The sequence below is a fragment of the Pteropus alecto genome, unplaced genomic scaffold, assembly GCF_000325575.1.
Source record: "Pteropus alecto unplaced genomic scaffold, ASM32557v1 scaffold143, whole genome shotgun sequence".
Taxonomy (NCBI): Eukaryota; Metazoa; Chordata; class Mammalia; order Chiroptera; family Pteropodidae; genus Pteropus; species Pteropus alecto.
In genome coordinates this window covers 1,166,226-1,187,874 of record NW_006434828.1, presented here as the reverse complement: position 1 = coordinate 1,187,874, position 21,649 = coordinate 1,166,226, and the positions used below count along the sequence as shown (strand labels likewise).

Below are 21,649 nucleotides of genomic sequence, written 5' to 3'. Positions count from 1 at the left end.
CAGACGCAGGCGGTGCCCCTAGAGCCCACGGCGTGGACGGGGCAGTGGGCGGCTGGTTTGGAATCAGCGCTAAGAGGGAGAAAGTAGTCATACGATGATGCCCTCTGCCCCCCAGATAACCGGACTCAGAACCCAAGGAGTAAGCTGTTTATGGGGACCGTTCCGATGCTCGCTGCTGGAGCTGGACCGGAATGTTCCAGCAGCTACTACCGTCTGCAAAACAGCGCGGGGGGCAAGTTAAGGAAATATATTTAGTCACGTCCACTTCTTTCTTTGGGAGAAAACGGACCTAAGGTTATCTGTTGGTTTTATTTTTAGCATTCTCCACATTTATTCTAAACACTAAAAAGCAAGAGCATTGCAGATTCGGGAGAAAGAGCCTGGCGCCTCACGCCCGCATGGCCCGAGATGGGTGTCCACGAGCAGGGGTGCCACAAACATGAGCTGGGGTGGGCCGGGGAGCACCAGACGGGAGCCAGGCAGTGGGCTGTTCGAGCTACCAACACACGGGCAAATGGCTTGAGTGTCTCAGACTTTACTGTTCAAAGTTAGTGTTTCCTGTGTGAAAATAACTTATTTAAAAAAATTTTTGTCGCAGAAACTATTTTTGAGCGTGCAGTTCTAGACCCAAACGTGTAAAAGTACTAGTGGCTTCGGGAACTGTCCACACGCCATCCTCTGAACTAAGTCAGGTGTTTGTTTCCAGAATCTATGGAAAAGGGCAGCTGCAATCCTAGCCACTCGATGCTTTCACGAGCTGCAGGGCAGGGGTCGGCAAGTCGTCTCTGCGAAAGGCCAGGCAGGATGCGAGGCACTGCGGGCCGTGTTCCTCTTCGTTTCTGTTGCATTTTTGTTCATTTGCTTTTACAAACCTAGAAATGCAACAGCCCTTCTCAGCTCACAGGCAGCAACAGTCCAGGAGGGACAGGCAGGATCATCTTTGATATTTCTTGGGCTGATGCAAACGCACTGTGGTTTGGGTCATCATTTTCCGTTTTCAGGACCCTGATGCAGCAGCCCTCCCAGCCCCACGGGAGCTTCTCCTGGGCTCGCCCGGAGGCGGACCTCAGCCTCCTCTGTGCTACCTTCCATGGAAAAGCCCTCGGCCACATGGTCGGACGGCCTGAGCGAGAAGCCGGTTATGAGTATCTGCTCGGCCCCATTTCACGGGCTCAGTAAGAGATGGAGGGGGAAGGAGAGGTGGTGAGAAAGACCACAGCGGGGAACGGGGAGCGCGAAACGTCTGGGAGCTGACGATTTAAGATCCGAACAATGCATAATTAAGTTTCCTGTCCCTGAAGATTGAGAACATCAAGAGAAATGTTCTTCAGAGTGCAAGGTTCACAGCCTACGCGAGTCTGTAAAATCGCAGATCTGCCAGAGGTCACGGCCGGGCGGGCTCCAACAGTGCCCGGCACATCTTCGGGGCCACCGGGCTCTCACCAGACAAGCTGGTGTGACAGACCCGTGCGTGAGTCAGGAGAGGTCCACGCTGGAAAGCCCCTCCTGGCTGAAGTCAAGCTGTGCCCATCGGAGCTGCCTCTGAGGCGTTTGCTGGAACAACAGAGAAAAACACTCGACTCCTCCCTCCCCACGTCCTGTGAGCACTGAGGACCGCGTGCTCCGTGAACTGCCTGTCACCAACTGAGCACGAAGCCCAAGAGGCAAGACATGGGAGAGGCAGGCTCCTCTCGAGTCACGTGGGTCAGGGGCGCAGGTCCTTTCTCGAGCTGAACGCGTCCCCTTAGCCGCTCCCAGTGTGGGTTCATAAAGTCTTCCTCCTCTGTTCAAGGTCATTTAAGTCAGTCGCCTACCACTTCCAACCGAGAGTCAGTCTAGTACGATGAACGCGGACCACGCCGTTTCTAGATCACAGCACGCCGCTGCCTGGCCGGCTGCCAGCAAGATGGCCACGTCAAGGCCCAAGGACGTGGGCAGATGCAGCGACAGACCGAGGCCACGGTGCCGCGTGGTGGTTCAGCTCTGACGGATCCGAGGACCCTTTTCTAATTTGCGATAGAAAGGTCACGCACTGCGAGCCGAGCCCGCCGGGAGCTGCGACTTCTCTGGGAAAAATGACTTGTAATTGCAAATGTGAAACTTTCCAGGCTGCAGCCTCCTTCTTCTAAGGAGAGGAATGCTCTCGTAACGACGTTCGGGGCCACGAGGTGTCTCGGCAAAGCGGCCGTGCCGACAGCACGCACGTGCTATCCTGGGCTCTGTGAGACGAGTGGCAAGCGGGCGTCTGCGGGCCACCGTGGGAACCGGGACTTCCCCGCAGGGGCCGGTGCGCCCGCTTCCGAGTGCCCAGATGTTCATCCGGCCAGGTATAAATCACTACCTTGAACCGGAGTTATTTATCCAGAAGCTGCTTCTCTCCGGAATGGACGCTCTGGCCGCAGGCCTGGTGCCCTCCGTTTCTTGTTGGATTAATTCTAACAATGTGAGACAACGTGTTCCAAGCTCCAAAAGACCAAGTCAAGAAGACATTGTGTCCTGCCAATTTCATCGATGCCAGAAACATGACAAGCCCCGCTGGATTTCACAGCTTTCCTTTCCTTATTCGGAATGAGGTGGAACGTGCTTCTCTTTGGAGCTCCAGTAATAACGTTAGCATCTCACCTATTTTACACAATGTCACCTGATCCTCAGCACGACAGACACGTGAGGAGGGCAGACCGAATGTGCTCTGACATAGGTGGCTACGCTGACCGGGCCAACGTCATTCCCATGGTCAGAGCCTGGCTTACTGTTTGCAATAAGTGGCTGAACTGACTTCTGCTTTATGTGTTAAACTAACAGATAATTCCCATGGTCAGAGCCTGGCTTACTGTTTGCAATAGTCACAGGATGGCTGAACTGACTTCTGCTTTATCTGTTAAACTAACTTACCAGCGGCTCATGAGGTTTACAGAAAATCTTCATTAAAAAAAATTACGTATTTACAATTGCTTGGTTTCAAGTAACAGTAAAATTATGTTGAAAATTTTAAATAGCTCGATTTCAAAACTACTCAAATTTTATTAGCGTTTACAGATTTTTTTTTTTTCCGTTGGAATATTAAACAGCATCCTGGAACATGTTTAGAAATAGCCCTAACATCTGCTGAGCAGTGGTAGCTGACACAATTTTTTTTATTTTATTTGGAAAGGGATTTTGGACCTGACAACTTAAATACATTTCATGTGTCCCAGAAAATAAGCACTGGGTGTTTACCACATGGATGGTTTCTAAGAAACCAAGCAAACATTCGCTGAAGAAGTATTTAAGATGCGCGTGCTCCTGAGAACGCGTCAACTGCCCTGACACAGGCGCATCTGGTAGAAGCTGGCAGAAAGCGGTTCCAGGCTGAGTCTTGATGGGGAAAGACAAGACTAAGGGAGAAATGGCCAGCCTGCAGTGACCTCACAGCCAGCGGGCCCTCGCTGCCAGAGCAAGTGACCACGAGAATGTGCCACCGGCAACGAAGCAGCGGCAGGGCGAACCCACAGCACAGTGGGGACCCCGGGATGCACGTGGTCTCCAAACACTGGGGACGAGAAGGCGAAGGTGGCTGCTGACCCACCCACAGGAACTGCCGCCATTCCCCGAGCCCATGTGCCACCAGACGCTCCCGACGTGCAGCGCAGTCCATGCAGCCCCCGCCCCACGGGTGAGCAGGACTCATGGAACCGACCCAACCCAGAGCAGCCCGAGAGGGTGCTCAGCCCACTTTAAATTCTATTCTTTTCTCTAGTTTTCAAGTCGCATAATGAGGTCCCAGGCAATATGCACAGGGCTCCGGTTCCGGTGACCCGACAATCACTCGGGGGTATCAGAATAAGAGCACCAATGACAGATGACCTCAGGCACATCACGGCCCGGCCCAGGCTGGATCGAGGGACAGGCTGGAGTGTGACCAGCGGACGGAGAAGGACCCTCAGGTCGTGAGGACTTGAAGTCTCCCCGTGAACAGCCGAGGAGGCTGGCCGAGCCCTCGCTCTGTGCCGGGGCCACGCCAGAGCCTGCCGTCCCCACTCGTCCCCGGGCCCCACGTCAATTGTGCGGCAGGAACAGGCTGATCTGCAGGAGGATGGGTAACCGAGGCGCAAGGACAGTGAGTTGCAGAGACAGGCTGGGAACCCCAAGTTTTAACATCTCCGGGGCACGTGTGGGCCCGGTATGGGGACTCAGAGCATCCAGCAGGCAATCCCTGGGGACCCCCAAGAGTGCAGGCAGGATGGGTCCAGGCAGCGGGAGGCGGCCCTGCCAGGCCTGAATTCCCACACCGCAGGATTCGCCGCAACATCTTGGCGAGATGCTCTGGCTCCCGTGGACCCCGCTGCTTTGTCTCGTCCCCGCCCAGCTCCACGCCTGACATCACGTGACCCTTCCACACCGCCGACCGTCAAAGCCTTGGGTCACTGAAGACGGCACTGCGCCTTTCAGGTCTTCGCCGAACTCGGTACGCCTGCCGTCACCCGCAACAAAACCCCAGGCTCCCTGGGGAGACGCGGGAGAGCGGGCACACCCACTGCCCTTCCCGGCCACCGGGCACGGAACCAAGGCACAGCCTGGACTTCCCTACCGCTTACGTGCAGAAAGCCTGACCTCCCGTCTCGAGTCACACGAACCGTCTACCTCATCACCTCAGCTGTTCTGTCTCCCTGCCCGGCAGCCATAAATAATCTGAGTGTCTAACGTTTTCTCCTAAACCTCTCCCTAATTAGCAGACGTGCTGGTTTCCCCCACATCCCTTATCTGTTTCGGGTAACTCTGAAAGGAGAGAATCCCACGTGTCTCCCATCGGATGCGGGCTGGACTCCGCTCCCCCGACCGCAGGGAACGCCTGTGGCGGATGCACGGCTCCCTCTGCCTGTGCTGACCGTCTGCATCCGTTAATTGGTCGAATGGTGCGGGGCCGTGTTCTCCGTTTTGAGGGGGTTGGGGGAACCCGCTGCAGGAGGTCCCAGGGTGCCACCGCCCGTGTGCGGTCACCGCTGGGAAGCACGGAGACGGCTCACACGTCACCGCAGAGAGGACGGCATCACCCTCCGGGAGGTGACATTGCAGCCTTCACGCTGGCATGTCCCCTGTCACCAGGGTCTCGGCCAGGACCGTGCTGGCTACTGGCCTAGACACGCTCGGGGCGGCCATGGCCTTGGGGCTGATTGTCCACAAGCGTGAGCTGGGGATGCACCCAGAGAAGCTGAAGCTTCATCCATCGAAAGAATGAGTCTGACGACTTCAGCTCACTAGGACCCGGGATGTCAGCGTCCACTGGCCTTGGGGCTGAATGTCCACAAGCGTGAGCTGGGGATGCGCCCAGAGAAGCTGAAGCTTCATCCATCGAAAGAATGAGTCTCTGACGACTTCAGCTCACTAGGACCCGGGACGTCAGCGTCCACCGCTCATGGTCACAGCTGCCTGGGGCCGGGGACGTCAGCGTCCACCGCTCATGGTCACAGCTGCCTGGGGCCCCTCTCCGCAAACCCCTTCCTGTGGCGCAGCAGCCATGATGCCACTGACCGAGATTCCTTGGACCTCAGTGGCAGGGACGCCCCTGCCTGCTCCCCCCATGTCCACACCTGGATGACGGTTTATTTCAGATCCTGATGGCAGAAGACCCTCAGACCTGCCCTGGCATTTCTCAGCTCACTCAGCAGCCTGCAGTTCCCGGAAAAGGTAGCTTGGAGGCATTAATTTTATAATCACAGGAAGCAAGGTCCACGGACATTCTTAAGTTTGTCACTATCGCTGTCGAAATCTTCCACGCGCTCACGGGGCAGGCAGCTTTAGGCTCGTCTCAGAGCGGGGCGGGCCCTCTCCTGTCACCGCCGACGGGAGGCACCGCTGGGTGGTGGCCCGGGCTCCACGCCCTCCCGCACGAGCTGCTCTGCACGGCGCAGCACGGCTCACGGGGTGATGGACCGGAGGGGCGGCGTGGAGAGAGGCGTCACGGGGACAGGCTTCGAGCAGGGACTCGGTTCTGAAGCTCGACGACCTCTCAAGGACACAGACGCTCCCAGCCTGCACGGGTGAAGTGTCTCAGGACACAGGTCCCCATTCAAATTCTCGCGTACACTGGACGCCGCCTTCTCTTTTTCTTCTCCGGCAGGGAGAGAGTTAAGTGAGCGGCGATCACTCGTGTGGGGGTCTGTGATGGGGTGCAGCGAACGTTAAGTACATAGAGACGTGAGGTAGAAAGTCAGATTACATGCCCAGACATCAGTCACGATTCTAATTAGCAGCCATTAATGGGGCGCTAATGGCCAAGGAGCAATTTTCATCCAATTCTCTTCATGGAAAGTGAATGACGGCTGTGAAATTCCCATCAGAGGTGTGAAGGTCACAAGTAAACTAATCTCGCTGCTGTGAAGTTCTGAGGGTCTGGGCAGCGGACGGCTCCTCTTGCCACCGGGAAGCGATGGGGCCACTTCGACGGTTCAGAGCCCAACTTCCGCTGAAACATCACACGTGTGTGAGACACACCTGCTGTGGGCTGAATTCTGTCCCATGACAGATGCTGTCAAGTCCAAACCTCCAAAACCTGATGTGACCTTATTTGCAAAGAGGGTCTTGACAGGTGTGATGAAGTTAAGATGAGGTCATGCTGGAGCGGGGGTGGGGGGCTCAGTCCAGCACTGGTGCCCTCACAAGAAGAGGGGAGACTGGACACAGGCGCAAGGAGGGGCTGTGTGAGGACACAGACCAGGCGATGCGTCTGCCGGCCAAGAACGCCGAAGGTTCCGTCGCCAGCGGCAAGAACGGGCCTGGGACACATGCTCCCAGGAGCTGAGGAGACCGGCCCTGTCAGCACAGCACCCCGAACTCCAGCTCCCGGCCTCTGAGGCCTGTGAGAACAAATATCTGTTGTTATCAAGCACCGAGTTTGTGGTGACTCGTTACTTACTGCAGCCCTAGACTCAAAAAGCACACACGTCACACACGCTCAGACACGTGCCACATGCGCAGACACATCATAGATGCTCAGACACGCGTCATACGCACACAGACACGTCACACGCTCAGACACGTCACAGACGCACAGACACACGTCACAGGTGCTCAGATACATGTCACACGCACACACACGTCACACGCTCAGACACGCATCACATGCACAGACACACATCACACCCACAGACACACATCACACGCGCACACACGTCACGCGCTCAGACACGTCAGACGCATGTACGTCACGTGCTCAGATACATGTCACACCCACACAGACACACGTCACACACGCACATGTCACACGCTCAGACGTCAGATGCTCACACATGCTCAGATACACGTCACACATGCAGACACACGTCAGATGCAGACACATCAAATGTGCTCAGACACACATAACACGCGCAGACACGTCACACACGCAGACACACGTCACATGCTCAGACACGTCACACACGTCATAGATGCTCAGACACACGTCACAAGTGCACACACGTCACACGCACTCAGACACATCACAGACGCAGACACATGTCACACACGCAGACACGTCACGCGTGTTGACACGTCACACACGCAGACACATGTCACGCAGACACACGTCACACAGACATGTCACAGACAGACATCAGACGCGGACACGTCACATGCTCAGATGTCATGCAGACACACGTCACACGTGCGCAGACACGTCACATGCTCAGACACATGTCACAGACGCAGACACGTCACAGATGCTCAGATACATGTCACAGACGCACAAACACACGTCAGACACGCACACGTCACATGCAGACACACATCAGACAGACATGTTGCACACACAGACACGTCACAGACGCAGACACATGTCACAGACGCTCACACATCACACACACAGACACGTCACACACGTACACAGTGAAAAGGGTATTTGCCTGTACAAAAATTTTACTCTGTGCATTACTTTTATGGACTCACAGGCTCCCACTTTTGCATTATTAATTCACCAATGAAAACGCACACACAATATTTAAATCCGTCCCTCATTTAATCTACATCTTTAAGATGATCTAAATCGTGTGAGTCCACTCTCTTTGTTACACAGCAACCAAAATGTATCATGCAATTAAAACACACAGATGTTATCCTCTGAGATCCATTAATACCGATCTGATGAAAAGTATGCTCCGGTGAAGGTCAGGAGATCATCCTACACGGGGGAGGAAGGAAGGGAGGGAGGAAGGGAGGGAGGGAGGGAGGCAGGGGGAAGATGGAGGGGGGAGGGCGGGAGGGAGGGAATGGAAAGGAACTCTTCTGAAAACAGGAAGGCCCTTGGGACTTTAACCCTCCGACAATCTGAAGACTCCTGAGCTGGCCGGAGGAGCACGAGGGGAGATTTACGCCTTAAATGAATGAAAAGAACGAGCATTTCAGACAGGAAGCAGCAGGGAGCTCTGAGCAGCTGCAGCAGCAGCAGCACCTGCCTGTTATTTAAAGTCACACTCACGTGTAGCCGACCGCTCCAGCAGTTGTGAAGAGGAAAGGAGGGAAAATTAGGAGGTAATAACACCGAGAAACGGAAAGGTCTCGCAGCTCCCTCGAAGTCCGGTCCCCTGGACCGGGCGCCCACAAGGCCCACCGTCACCTGTGGTCCAACCACATCACCAGTGACCGGCGGGGCTGAGCTCCAGTGGCCTCCTCCAGCTGCTGCACACTCGGCGAGGATGCCCACCGCCCCGGTGTGCTCCACAGACCTGGGCGGCGACACAGGACGTGCCAACTCCAGGACGTTCTGCACGAAAAGCCTCTCGATAAAGCACGAGCGGCCATCGGTCGACATTGCCACATTCGAAAGAGCTGGAAGCCCTGGACTGTGACAGGCTCCCTGTGTGCGAGAAGGACCCTCGGTCAGCAGGACGGCGAGAAATCACTGCCTGTCCCATTGTCCTTCAGAAACAACCAGTCATGGTCCCGCCCTGATGCGGTTTGGCCACCTGGGCACGTAGACCAGAGGTGGGAGGCGGTTCCCCGCTGTCCTGAAGAGGGGCAAAGAGGTGACACCTGCCTGGTTCCAGGCAGAAGGAGGCGCCTGGCTTCACTATGCTTTTAGCACCCAGAGGCCCTGGTCCAGGGGATGTGCCGGGGAAGGGTGCGGCACCGCCAACCCCCTCGACCTGGAGTCAGGCAGAGAGAGGCCAGTGGCCCACTGAGCCCCTGATGTTAAGAGGAGAGACTGTGGACAGCCTTTCCCCGCCCCAGGGGCCCTCGGGACAGACCCACGGAGGGAGACACATTTCTACCCTGCAGACAAGAGGGACCCCCTTTTCTGTACCCACCATGCTTTTCTACCCCGCAAAACTGTCTTTTTACAACCGTGCGATACCACGAAATTCAGTGAAGTAAAACGTGCTGCTTGAAACCCTGGAGAAGCTGGGGGACTAGAGGTCACAGCTGAGCCCCGCTCCCTCCCGCCGGGTTCGACCTTCGCACCGGCAGACGAGCCAGAGGAACGCCTTCCTGCGAAGCAGAACGTACGGCCCGTTGCGGGGACATCGCAGTCGGGTCCAAACGCGATGGGACAAACGGGCAAAGGGAAAGGGGCGAAGCCGCACCAGAGACAAAGCGGCACCCCGAGCGAGGCGGCCGGCGACCCCCGCACCCAGCACACCGGACATCGGAACCCGGCGAGGGAGAAGCCAGAGCCTCGTGACGAAACCCAGGGCCCAGACCATGGAACCTCGGGGCCCCGACTGCGTGGGCGGGGAGGGTGCCAGCGGATTACCTGCAGAGGTGACCTTGTCACCTGCGGGCAGGTTAGCCAGGTCCTCAGCAGCTCGTGTCATCAAGCTATACAACAGCTGGTCCCAAGAACCAAGCAGAAAACCCAAAACATAGGCTCCAAAAGACTCTCTAGGAAAATCAAAATGACGACGGCCAAAAGCCACGCACAGACACAAAGGAACAAACGCACCAGCGCAACCCAGGTCCAGACCCCAGGAAAGAAGGCAGAACCCTTGCTCGCCTGCCTTACCTCTTCCTCACCTGCCTTACCTCTTCCTCACCTGCCTTACCTCTTCCTCGCCTGCCTTACCTCTCCAGGCCACGCTACCGCCTCCCATCCACGCACCTTTCCTCCGACAGCCGGGGGTTCGCTGCGGGCTCCCACAGTCCAGGCTTCCCGTTAGCCTGCTCTTTCTAAATCCTCCCCTCAGTGTGGTTAATGCGGAAAGCAGGCCTCTCCCCCCGCCCCCCATGTGGCCACCACGAGGCTTTTATGGGTTATTTGCAAAATTCTGCAAATGAATGGCAGAGCCCAAGCAAGGAGGGGCTGCAGGATCCCACCCCTCCCTGCTTCTCTGAACGGTTCCACAGTGTCCAGGACACAAGTTAAAGCACTAGCACAGGTGTTACAGGAGACACGTGAAGCTACTCGGGACTACTGCTAAAAACACGACTAAGGGACGAAACAGGGTGGAATGTTTAACTCTGAAAAAAAATAAATAAATAAAAAGCAAATGAAACGCAATAGGATGGCACACAGAACGGGGGGCGGGGGGAAGGGGGGGGACGCTACAGTACAAAGCCCGGCCTCTGCGCCGCCGTGGAGACAACGTATAGTTACCTGCGTCCATATCTGCAAAGAATGGAACAGCCAGTAAGAAAAAGAAGGAACCAGAAATTCAGTGTCTCAGAGTTGGATTTTTACAAGGTTACACGGAGAGAAAATATAACTTAGAAAACCTGCCTGAGAACTAGTCCCGGATTAGGGGGGCACGGGGGCTGAATGGGTTCCTGTCGTTACTGGAATTTTATTTAAAGCAAAAAAATAAAATATGGGAATGTTAACTGAGGAAGCAAAAGCCTTACGGCAGACGAAGTGTCTTCTCTTGCGAGAGAGTCATTTAACGTTTACGATACAATATAAGGGGAGAAACGCACTCAAACACTCGGGGTGGTAACCTGACGGCTCGTACCTGTGACTCAGTCGCAGGACATACGACTTACGTACGAACTCGGTATCTGCATCGGAGAAACGTCCGAGCAATATTTAAAGGGGAAACACTGCGTTAACATCCGAAAGGACAGAACTATCAGGGAAGGAATAAATTCGACAGCACTTCATGGCTGTGCTCCTGCGCCAAGGGCCACAAGGACCCTCGCCGGTCAGCTACGATGCGACAGAACAAACAACATACCCGAGAATTTCTACTGCCCGGTATTTTATTACTGTCTTCACACGTGACACATCGAAGTAACGACTGAGAATGGGCTACAGGAGAATTTTAAAAACGAAAGCTTGGGCCTGTCTGCCGCACAGCATACCTTCGGGCGACTCCTCCTGGACGTACGTGCCGGTCAGGTACCGGTGCACCAGGGCGGACTTGCCGCTGGCCAAGTTGCCCACGATTCCCTGAAACGAAGCAAGGGACAGTCATTAGGTCTGTGACATCGGTCTGCTCGCCCACGCGCGGGCGCAGTGAGCCTGAACACGGTCACAAGCTCGCGCCGGCCGGAAGGTCCAAAGGGCTCATCGAATCCTCCTGCTGGAGAAAAAGGGTCGCCGGCCCCTCACTGCCACCTGCCCCTCTCGGCAGCCTCGACGGCGCCACGGGCACGCCCTGTGCCCTCACGCACGGCTGCGGCATCCCTCCAGCACCTCGGGGGGGTGGGGGTCAGCCCCTCGTGTATGGCGATCCGTCCGCATCTGAGCAAGGCCCACTGTTATGCAGGGCACGGTGACAGCGGCGGGACACGTGACAAGGTGGATGTTCTGGTGCATTCCATCAGGACATGGGGGTAGGAGTATGGAGCCGGGTTAGGGCCACCCCGGGACAGAGCCGTGGGCATGGGGGGACCAGAGGGACAAGGCTTGTACCAGCTGGAGGGGGAGGGCGAGCCCGCTTCTCGGAACACGGGGCCACGCTGCAGGGCTGAGGAAGGGGGCAGGGCCGGGGCCCACGGGCGCGGCGGCCAAGGTGCTCGTACCAGGTTTAAAACGGCCGTCAAGTCAGGTGACGTGAGGGGCACTGCCCCAGCCGACGAGAGGGGGCTGAGCGGGGCCAGGGTGACGTGGGCAGCGGTGCCTTCCATCATGGGCTGCCGGCCCCGCGGCTGGGACACCGCACTCGGGGTGCCGGTCCCCCGGGAAGCCACCCCTCCGCGTGTGTGCAGGGTCTCGCTGTCCCTCCACCCTCTTCGAGAAGGATTCCTGGATTTCCACCTTTCCCACCCCCACCGGAACGTCCCCCCTGCACTCCCCAGGGCCTGGTCGATAATTTACGGAACAGAAAACGAGAGGCCGCCCCTGCACCTAGGTCCCTCCTACGGGGGTCCCCGCCCCGGGCACCAGTGCCAGGCCTCAAGGCCACACCTGCTCCCTGTCCCAACAAGGACACCGCCGTGAGGTCCCCGACGGCTGCCACCTCTACACCCCCTCGCCTTTCCCTTGCTCCTGACCTGGCCCCATCACCAGAAGCTGCAGACCGAGGTCTCCGTCTTCACACCTTCCGCCCTGGACTTCCTCCCGAATCCCCTCTCGGCCCACGTGGCTCCTTCCCCGACCTCACAGGTCCCCCTCGATGCTTCCAACACCCCAGGTGAACCTGGCTATACCTGTCGCCTCTCAGTAACCTACCGATTCCGCCGCCACCCCAGACCCCGGCGCACTGCACACCACCATGCAGGTGCTCAGCACGGCCAGTTCCTGCCCTTTGCCCCCAAGCTGCATCTCAGCCTTGTGAGCACAGCCCCACTCAGGCCCTCACCCCAGGTCCCTGGGAGCCAGCCCTGAGCCCGCGCACTCGGAAGCCGGGGAGCCCTGCACGAGCGTGGGGCGGCCTGTGCTGCCTGCCGGATCGTGGGGCAGCCCACAGGTCTGCCCGCCTGTGCACCCCTCCCTCCTCACTCCAAGAACACCAGCGGGACCCTTTAAAGGGGCCTCGGTGATCACATTCTGGGATCACTCCCGTGGCCACAGGCCAAGCCCAAGTGCTTCAGGGACAGCGACGAAGGGTGGCCCCTCCAAACCCTCGCACACGACGGGTCTGTGGACTCGCGGGCCCAGCAGGAGGCCGCCCGCCCTGTCGCCTTGTCGCCCTGGCACCCCTCCCTCGGGGGTGGCTCCCCAGCTTCTCCCGCGCACACGCACAGGCCCGTGCTGACTGTGGTGACGTCCGTGGCTCCACCACGCTGAGGTCCCCGAAGACCGAGAACTGTGCCCCCCGTGACCAGCCACGACACCAACTCTGAACCCCAAGTGCCTGGCAAACGGGGGTGTGGGCTGTAGAAGGCAGGGCACGCTGAAGGAAAGAAGGTTGGCTGCTGGGAGGAATGGACGGTGATGATGCCAGTCGCTGGAACACGGAACAAATATGGCCTGAGACTGAAAATTAAGTTAAAAATTTACCTTTTTCTATCCCATAACCCGTCCTGCCCTCACAGGCTGCTGTCTCCAGGCTCCTAGATCTTTCCACATCGGTCACTGCCCGAAGTATTCCTCCTACTCACTGGTCAGACGCCACCTCCTCTGAGAAGCCTTCCTGACGCTCCCTGGGCACCTCGCCTCAGCGCTGCTCCGTGCCCGGCCCACAGCGCTGTCTCGTGACCTCCCCGCTGTACCGACGTCGCTGTGTGGACCTGACTCTCCAGGGCAGGGACCGTGTGCCACCTGTCGCGGGTCTGAGTGTCCCGGCACTGCAGCTATCCACGGGTGGGGGGGGGTCTCAGCAACACTGGTCAACTAAGTGAATGAATGAGTGAGCGAATGAATGACGCCAATGTGACTGAGTATAAACGAACTGCTTCACTATTACGTACGGCTCAAAGCCAGGCGGTGTGGACAGATCCCAAACAAGGTGGTTTCCCTTCCCGATTTCACGTCTTGTTTTCATTCCTCCTGGGGCCTCCAGAAGCCGAGAATTTCTACCTGTTAATTATTTTTTTTGCTCAAGGGTACCTGCTGTTTGTCAGCTGCGAAAATCATCCAAAACAGTATGCCGCAGAATGAAATTTTTAATTAAGATTAGAGCTACTCTCTTTCCTGAGGAGGGAACATGCTCAAAAGCAAACACCGTTCGGCCTGGGCTTTCTGCGCGTGGCGCACCCTTCCGTCTCGTGTGCCAGCGCCGTGAGAAGACCCGGCTCGCCCCTTACGAGGGCCACGTCCACTGGTCCTGGGGCGGAGCGGGAAGGTGATCTGCTGGGTCTGAAGGGTGGTCTAAGGTGTCCTCGCTCTTGCTGCCCAGATAAAAGGATCAGGCGAGTGAGTGCTGTTGGCACCGTGGCAGTGACCGGCGTGCGGATCCAGTGGGACAAAGCGATGGGTCACGGCTCATCTAGCCGTTAACACCGCTTCGGAATATGAGGGGCGTGGTACTACCACTCTTGAGAAGAAAGCCAACATTGAGATATTTTTCCTCTGACAGATTCCGGAAGATTTATCGCGAAGTATTACACAGAGAGTCCACTGGGGGCTCGCTGTTGTGTTTGTGGAAGAGTCAGGGCTTCCGAAGGCACCGACCTAAGGGGCTACCCGCGGTGGGGGCGATGGACGGGGGGCAGGGGACGGGGACAGGAGATGACTGTAGCCCTGTGGACACCCAGATGCTGCCGCAGAACAGGGAGCACCTTCTGCAGACGCCGCCAGCTCCACAGCACGAGGGGTCGGCCGAGACGCCCGTGACGATGGGCTGCCCGCCGCCTCCGCACCTGGGGGACACCCTGACCGCAGCAGCGCTGGCCGTGAAGGTCACAGGCCAGGGGACAGGACGCAGAGAACGTCCCGCAAATGCCTGCAGAATCGCTCACGCTTCCTCGGCCACAGGGGGAGCAGCCCCTTCAGCTGATTCAAGCAAACTCACACTTCGGGGTGCAGAGTCCACGCTGCCCTTAGCACAGTCGCCGCTGTAGCCCAGGCCTCATTTCAGGCAGCTGCACGAAACGCCAGCAGGGGACAGGCCTCTGGGTGAGCGACCAGGGCTGGCGCGGGTGTGTGGCTCCAGCAGCAGCCCGACGCCTCGCCTACCCGGCCCGGGCCCACACCGGAGGGGCCGACGCTCGGCGCGCACGGTCAGCCTGTCGCTCTGTAAGGGGCGGCCGTTCCAACTTAAATTGATTACGCAGATAAAACCATAGAATTCAGCCCCTTAGTCGCGCTAGCCACCCGCTTCGAGTGCTCCACAGTCACACAGGGCCGGTGGCCACCGTGCCGGACAGCAAAGGCAGAGACCGTGTCCACTGGTGCTGACACATAAGCCCGCACCCCGGGCTCAAACCCCAGCTCTGCCCTGTGACCTGGGCCCGCGGGCACCATCTCCACATCTCACGGCTCGGTTTCCTCATCTGTGGAGGGCAGACAATAATGTGCCCGGCTGCCGGGCGGTTCGTCAGGACTGTGACATCACTTACGACATGCCCCGCCCAGAGTGCACGTGTGGCCATCGCCCCGTCGTCATCAAAACACCGTTCCCGGGACTTCCGCCAATCGCAGACCCACACGGCACTGGGGCCTCACGAGGGCGTCCGGGGCACTCACTGGTCCATCTTTCTGAACACCTCCCAGCGGCAACGAAGCCGGCTCCGCAGCATTTGTCTGACAGGTAGTTCCTGAGTGTGTCCCACGGGGGTCACACCATGCAAGGTACGGGGCTTACAGGACACAGAAGGCACCAAGAGGCGGCTGTTTCGAGGTTAGTCCTGCAGGAGCCGGGCTGTGACATGGGCCCTGGGACTGGCAGATGCTCTGCCTCTCACGAGAAAAGAACCGTGGGGGCAGCTGCCCCAGAAGGCTGAGCGCCGAGGGGAAGGACGAGGGGCAGGAGATGGGCCCCAGTGACGGCGTTGGCACAGGCGTGGCAGGCGTGGCAGGACGGGAGTGTGCCGCGACCACGCCTCCCAACTTCGGGGTGCCCCCCCACGGGCGTCCTTGTTTAAAAGAAAGGCATCCTGTTCCTGGTGCCAAAAGGCATCACTCACACAAGTCACATACACGCTTCGCAACCTGGACGTTCCTTGCTATGCGATCTCACCTCAGAAAAGAGGAGCCGAGGTCCTGTCCCCTGCCCCATGTCCGGCCAGCGGGAAGAAGGAATCCTAGGGCCCTGAGGTCACCGCACATGGGGCAGCTACTGACAGACGTGGCCGAGCAGGCCCAGGCCGCAGCCAGCTTCCCCACGGTGCACGGGATGGGGCAGCGCATCTGCTCATACGGAGCCCAGGACTTAGGAGTTTAACCACATGTCTACACATACGCGCACACGTACGTACAATCCACACGGATGCACACGCACACCAACACGCACACGTATGTACAATCCACACGGATGCACACGCACACAAACACGCACACGTATGTACAATCCACACAGATGCACACGCACACCAACACGCACTCACAGACACAGCCCCCAAACGCCACTTATTCCTTAACGGAGAACACAGCGACTGAGAATTCGCCTTTGCCCCTTCCCCGCCTGCGGGGCACACAGCGAGGCTGGGGCTCCGAGGTGGAGTGGCAAGAGACCCGGGCCACTTGTCATGAGCCAGTCTTAAGCTTCACATAATCTCATCGAAGCAATCCTAGAGTTTATAATGAAAACGAAATTCTTCTCTTAATTGTATGCCGTGACTCTGTAATGCAGTAAAAACAGTCACGGTTTTGAATGATGGATTCCAAAGTTGGAAGACACATTACGGAAAGCTTCTGTGACATCCCGCAGAGGATAAAGCAAGCCACAGCTATGTGCGAGTGTGTGAGAGAGAGGAGATACACAGGCAAGCCACAGCTATGTGCGAGTGTGTGAGAGAGAGAGAGGAGACACACAGTCAATCAGACACACGCACACACACACACACACACACACACACACACACACGATGGGGGGATCTGCCCTGTGCACACCAGGCCACGCTGGCTGGCCATCATTGTGACTGTCCCAGCCCCAAACTGCCAGCTACGCCCGTCCCATCCAGGGATTCACCCAGAGGCAGGCTCTGCCTTTGGGCCCCAGGGACGAGCAGGCCCCACGGGACGCGGGCCTGGGTGTGTTCACAGGTCACCCAACTGTCACGGAACACCCCCCCCCCGCCCTGTTTCCGCAGGAGAGGAAAGACGGCTGACAAAAGCACTCACCACTTTGAGCTCAGGGACAGACCGACTCAGCGTCCACTCCTGGCTGTTCACAAAGGCATCTGTAAAGCAGGAAGGGAAACAGAAGTTAGATGCACGGTCGAAACGCCCCCGCTGTGCCATTTTCCACCAGGACCCTGCAGACGGCGCCGAGTGCGCACGGCGGCCCCGACTCCCAGTCTGCATTCTGTCCCCAAACCGAAAGGCACACGCCGCCCGATGATGCCAATCGGGCCCCATGACTTTGATTTCTCCCCATCTCACAGGCTCCACCCAGCCCGACAGGTGTGTGTGTGTGGGGGGGGTGGGGGCAGGCGCTGGGACTCTGCCAACTCTGCACGTTTGCAGGTGGGGAGATTCAGGAGGCTCCTGGCTCCCCGGAACTGACCCGGTGGCCACTCAACTCTTGGTCTTTTGATTTTTCACTGAAATAGTCGCCTGTCTGCAGTCAGGCAGGTGACGACTGGATGCAGAAAGCTGAAACGTCTTAGGGTTTAGAGCACCCCATGCTGGGGTTTCGTCCCTTACACACGTGTCAGACACTGAAGATCCAGTCAGGTCACTTCGGGATGTCAGAAAGACGGGGGGCCCCAGCCACTGTGGGGTCCGCTGCTGAGCCCAGCCCCCACCTGGCTCTGCACACACAGGTGGCCTGGCCTCCCCACCCCCGGCTGGCCATCTCTGCCTCACCCCCATATGTGCAGGTCGACGCAGACCCCCTCAACACAAACGACCCAACGACCCGACGGCCCCAGCCCCACGTGCCACTTCTCGGCATGAGACCCCGCAATGCCACCCACACTGTGTGCTCAAGGACAGGGCGTGGCAGCTGCTGCAGCCACCACCAAGCTGGCGGCAAATGCCTCTCCTCCCAAGTGGGGTCCCTTCTACGTGTTCCCCACAAATTCAGAAACTCTGTCACTCCACGTTATGTCCACAAGGAGGTAAAGTGACTCACAAGGTACCTGAAAGTCAAGAAATGCCATCAGTTTCAAAGAGACAAAGGATATTCGAACCAAGTGGACAAGGGAACGGCAGCCAGAGGCAGAGCCACGAGTTCTGCTGGGGGTCGCCACGGAGAAACGCAGTTGGGGGGGGGGCCGAGGTGAACGCAGTCCGGGGTGGGTGGCCACGACCACGGGCTCTGCAAAGACGGGCTGAGGTCCGCCGACGCTCAGGCGAGACAGCCCGGCAGAGGGAGACTCGGGGGCGGGAGGAAGCGGCGGGGCAGCAGGTGAGGAGACGACCAGCGGCCTCTGCAGCTGCGGAAGGTGGGGATCACGCTCGGCATCACGTGCTGGACTTTGGGGAGCCGAAAGCCTGGGCGGCTGGCAGAGCAAGGAGACAGAGCCCCTGCGGGAGCTCAGAAGGAGACGCCTGTGAAAGTGGCGAGCATGTGGGGGGCCAGACCCTGGGGCGCATGCGAAGCTGTGCACGTGAACACCCACTCGCTGGCCAGCCAAGCATCACCCGAACCTGCCACAGGTACATCCCCCGCAAACAGACCCACGCGGATGGCGCCGGCCGGGGCCCTGACCCCGCAGGGCTCGGCAGACGGTCATCAACGCGGTTACCAGTGACCAGCACCACTAATGAAGCTGCGAAACACTAAGCTCTGTCACTGACCACTCTCTTGAGAACACGAGATCGTGGCTCACAGAACCTGTGGGGTGACCCCAACGGCCTGCGGGGGACAGAAGATGACAGTGACCACCCCATTCTCCCGCAACGTGCACCGCAGGCACCAAGACGTCCCGGAGGCCGCCCTGTGGCTGCGCGTGTGACACACTCAACGCTGGTTACACGGTCACGTGATGGGAGCCTAAGCAGACAGGAAAAAAAACAGAATCAAAAACAAAACGCTTGAAGCCTCAACAAACCAAGTGCAACTATTCCTAGGTGACAGCGACAGGTGTGTGCGTGCGTGCACGTACGTGTGTGCGTGTGTATAAAATACACGCATGTGCTTGTCCAGGCTGAGAACACTTCAAGCAGCATTAGAAACAGCTGCCAGCTGAGGACTGGGGAAGCAGGTGGCTTGGGGTCGAGGGTCACGAGGAGACTTTCTTCTCATTGCTACCTTCCGGCGCCTTTCAAATTTTAAACGATCCGGCACATAAAAAATCAAAGGATATAGTTTTTAACGTGAACTTTAGCAGTAAATCTAAAAAGGTAAAGTGGGCATTAAAATGAGCTCGATTTATTAAGGCGACGCCGATTTTCAAACGCACACCACCAAAAGATTCTGTTTATCACGAATGCTAGAGGTTCACCGTCAAGCGGGACTCCATTAAACCCAGACGCGTGAGCAGACCAACACCGGCACGCTGTGTGGCACCTTCCCGCCTGCAAACACTTCGCTACTGAAGCAGAATGCATTTGCTCCGTGGCAACAAGATTAATAAAATAAATGCCTGACGTAATGGACCAAAAAAAAAAAAACCTGTCTCCCCATAGAGGTCATTCATTTTAAAAACTTTCATCGCCCCCATCTCTGCCCGGTCGGAAGGGAATGCTGCCCCAGACAAGGCAAAATGAAGAACAACAGATGAGCAGAAGGCTCGCGTCCCAGAATACTCCTTTACCCTACTCCTCTGTCGGGACCCTCTGTGGCTGGGCTCGATGCTGAATGGGGTCACAGAGACGGACGAGGCGCCGCCGGACCTGGAGCTCACTGCAGGGTCAGCGGGCCGGGGGCCGGGCCAGGCTGGCTGCCCTGTTTCATGCCATGTTCACTGTGCCACCACACGAGAAAAAACACGCTTCGGGTGACCCCGCCTGGAAGTGTGCGCGCGCGTGTGTGTGCGCGCGTGCGCGCATGTCAGTGTGTGCGCACACACGCGTGTAGGTTCCTTGCCCCAGCTGGAATCCTCAGTCGGGGAAGATGGGCCTCATTTCAATTCAACGGAAACTCTTCGCCCTAGCTATTGAGCTGATGACCAGAGCACGTGCCGCTGGAGGAACGCGCCGAACCCCCCGGTCGCCCCGGTAAGGGCCTGCTCACATTCGCGGCGCGCTGTATCAGATCTTGAGAAAGGGAATTCTAAATGACGAGATGAGGACCATGGCAGACACCCCTCGGAAGTGAACCCTGGCCTGACGTAAAGCCCAACAAAGCTCAGCGCGTGGAAACGCACCGCAACCACGCAAACACGCGGCCGTGACGCCCGGCGAAGCGGCCGCCGGAGCCACAGACACTCAGACCGGCAGGTGCTCGGGGTTCGGGCAACGGGCGCCGGCAACAATTTCACTGCTGTGAAATTAATTCAAAAGATCTGGGTCAATTCACAGCGTCTTCAGCACCTCGCTGGCCTCAGCTTATCTGTGTTTTATTACCATCAACTTTCACTGGTCTTTTTAAATAGACAATTCAGCGTAGATGAGTGGGCGCTGAGCCCACCGGGACCTCGGCCTGCAGTGATGCGTGTGACTGCTGCAGGCCTCTGTTGTTCCAAGTTGAGGAAGACACAATGTTTCAACCCCTGCTGGTCTCCAACACGCTTGCCTAACGGGTTACTGGGCAATATCCACGTTTACACGCACCCCACCTACGTGGACAGCAGCCTAGGCTTTCGGCCAGTGGCTGGCACTGCCGGGTGAGGAGGAAATGACGAGCCAGCCGGTGGGCTGCTAGTCACAGCCGCCCAGGGCCCGGGGCTGCTGGGGCCCACGTGCTGCGGCCACTCGATGTCCTGTAAACTCCTGTGCTTATGTCTGAGTGGCGGGCGTGACTTTGGGAGTTGTGAGCATGCGCTGCCTTTGAAGCAGGAAGACAGACAAACACTGGAAGCAGCAGCCCTACACCGCTCCCAGACCTCCCTCTCCAGGGAGACCCCACTCCCCCACGCTGCCGTTTCCCACACACGCCTCTGCTACAGCCTCAGAGATGTGCGTGCACCTGCCCCAAACAGCTCCTCCCCGTTCAGCAGCAGGGCCGCCCCGGGCTGGGGCTGCTGGTCGCAGGGCGTGGGCAAGGCAGCCCCCCAAGAGATGGGCTCAGACAGCCCGGAAATGTAACCAAGAGCCGCTATCCATGCGTCAGCCACAGGGGCCTGGACGCAGATGCTGCCCGGCCCCCCGGGGCCCCTCTGACTGCACCTTCGAGTCACAGCACAGTTGTGACTCAGCTGTCTCCGAAACAACCTGGCCCCTTTCCGAGGACACGTAGGCCGGAGCCCTTGACAGTCACAGGGAAGCTCTCAAGTGCCTGCCCCCAGACAGCTCCAGGTCCTTTCTCGTCCTTCCAAAAGACACCCAGCTACGAAGGACTCCTGGCTTCTTTCAGAGAAAAGCTCCTCTCCCAGAATACAAGCGGCTTTTCTGAACACCTCCCAGGGCCACCTCCAGCCCCACACCGGCCACCTCCCGGTGATGGGGACCAGACTCTGCACCCCAAGGAACAGAATCAGCCACTGACGCTGACAGACGAGGGGAACACAGAGCTGAGGCTGCCGTGGGCGGTGGGCTGCAGAAACGAACAAGCAAACAAAACTAGAAACAAAGCTGGCAGCTGTGTGTCTGCGTGTTTACTCCCGGAATAATGGTTTCAGTTCCCATTCCCGGACTTCCTGAAAATTCACCCTATCAATTCCCTTCACTCTC

General features: G+C 57.9%; 1 protein-coding gene across 5 annotated transcripts in view; it reads right to left on the bottom strand.

Moving 5' to 3' along the window:
- The window catches only part of AGAP1 (ArfGAP with GTPase domain, ankyrin repeat and PH domain 1), a 432,072-nt gene that overhangs the window by 253,611 nt on the left and 156,812 nt on the right, over nucleotides 1-21,649 (bottom strand). For all 5 annotated transcript variants that reach the window (XM_025045420.1, XM_025045422.1, XM_025045423.1 and 2 more), the window contains exons 2-3: nucleotides 17,051-17,109; nucleotides 11,245-11,332 (exon numbers count right to left, since the gene is read on the bottom strand). In XM_025045420.1, the coding sequence (XP_024901188.1) occupies nucleotides 11,245-11,332; nucleotides 17,051-17,109 (147 nt within the window). The remainder of the gene's footprint in view (nucleotides 1-11,244; nucleotides 11,333-17,050; nucleotides 17,110-21,649) is intronic.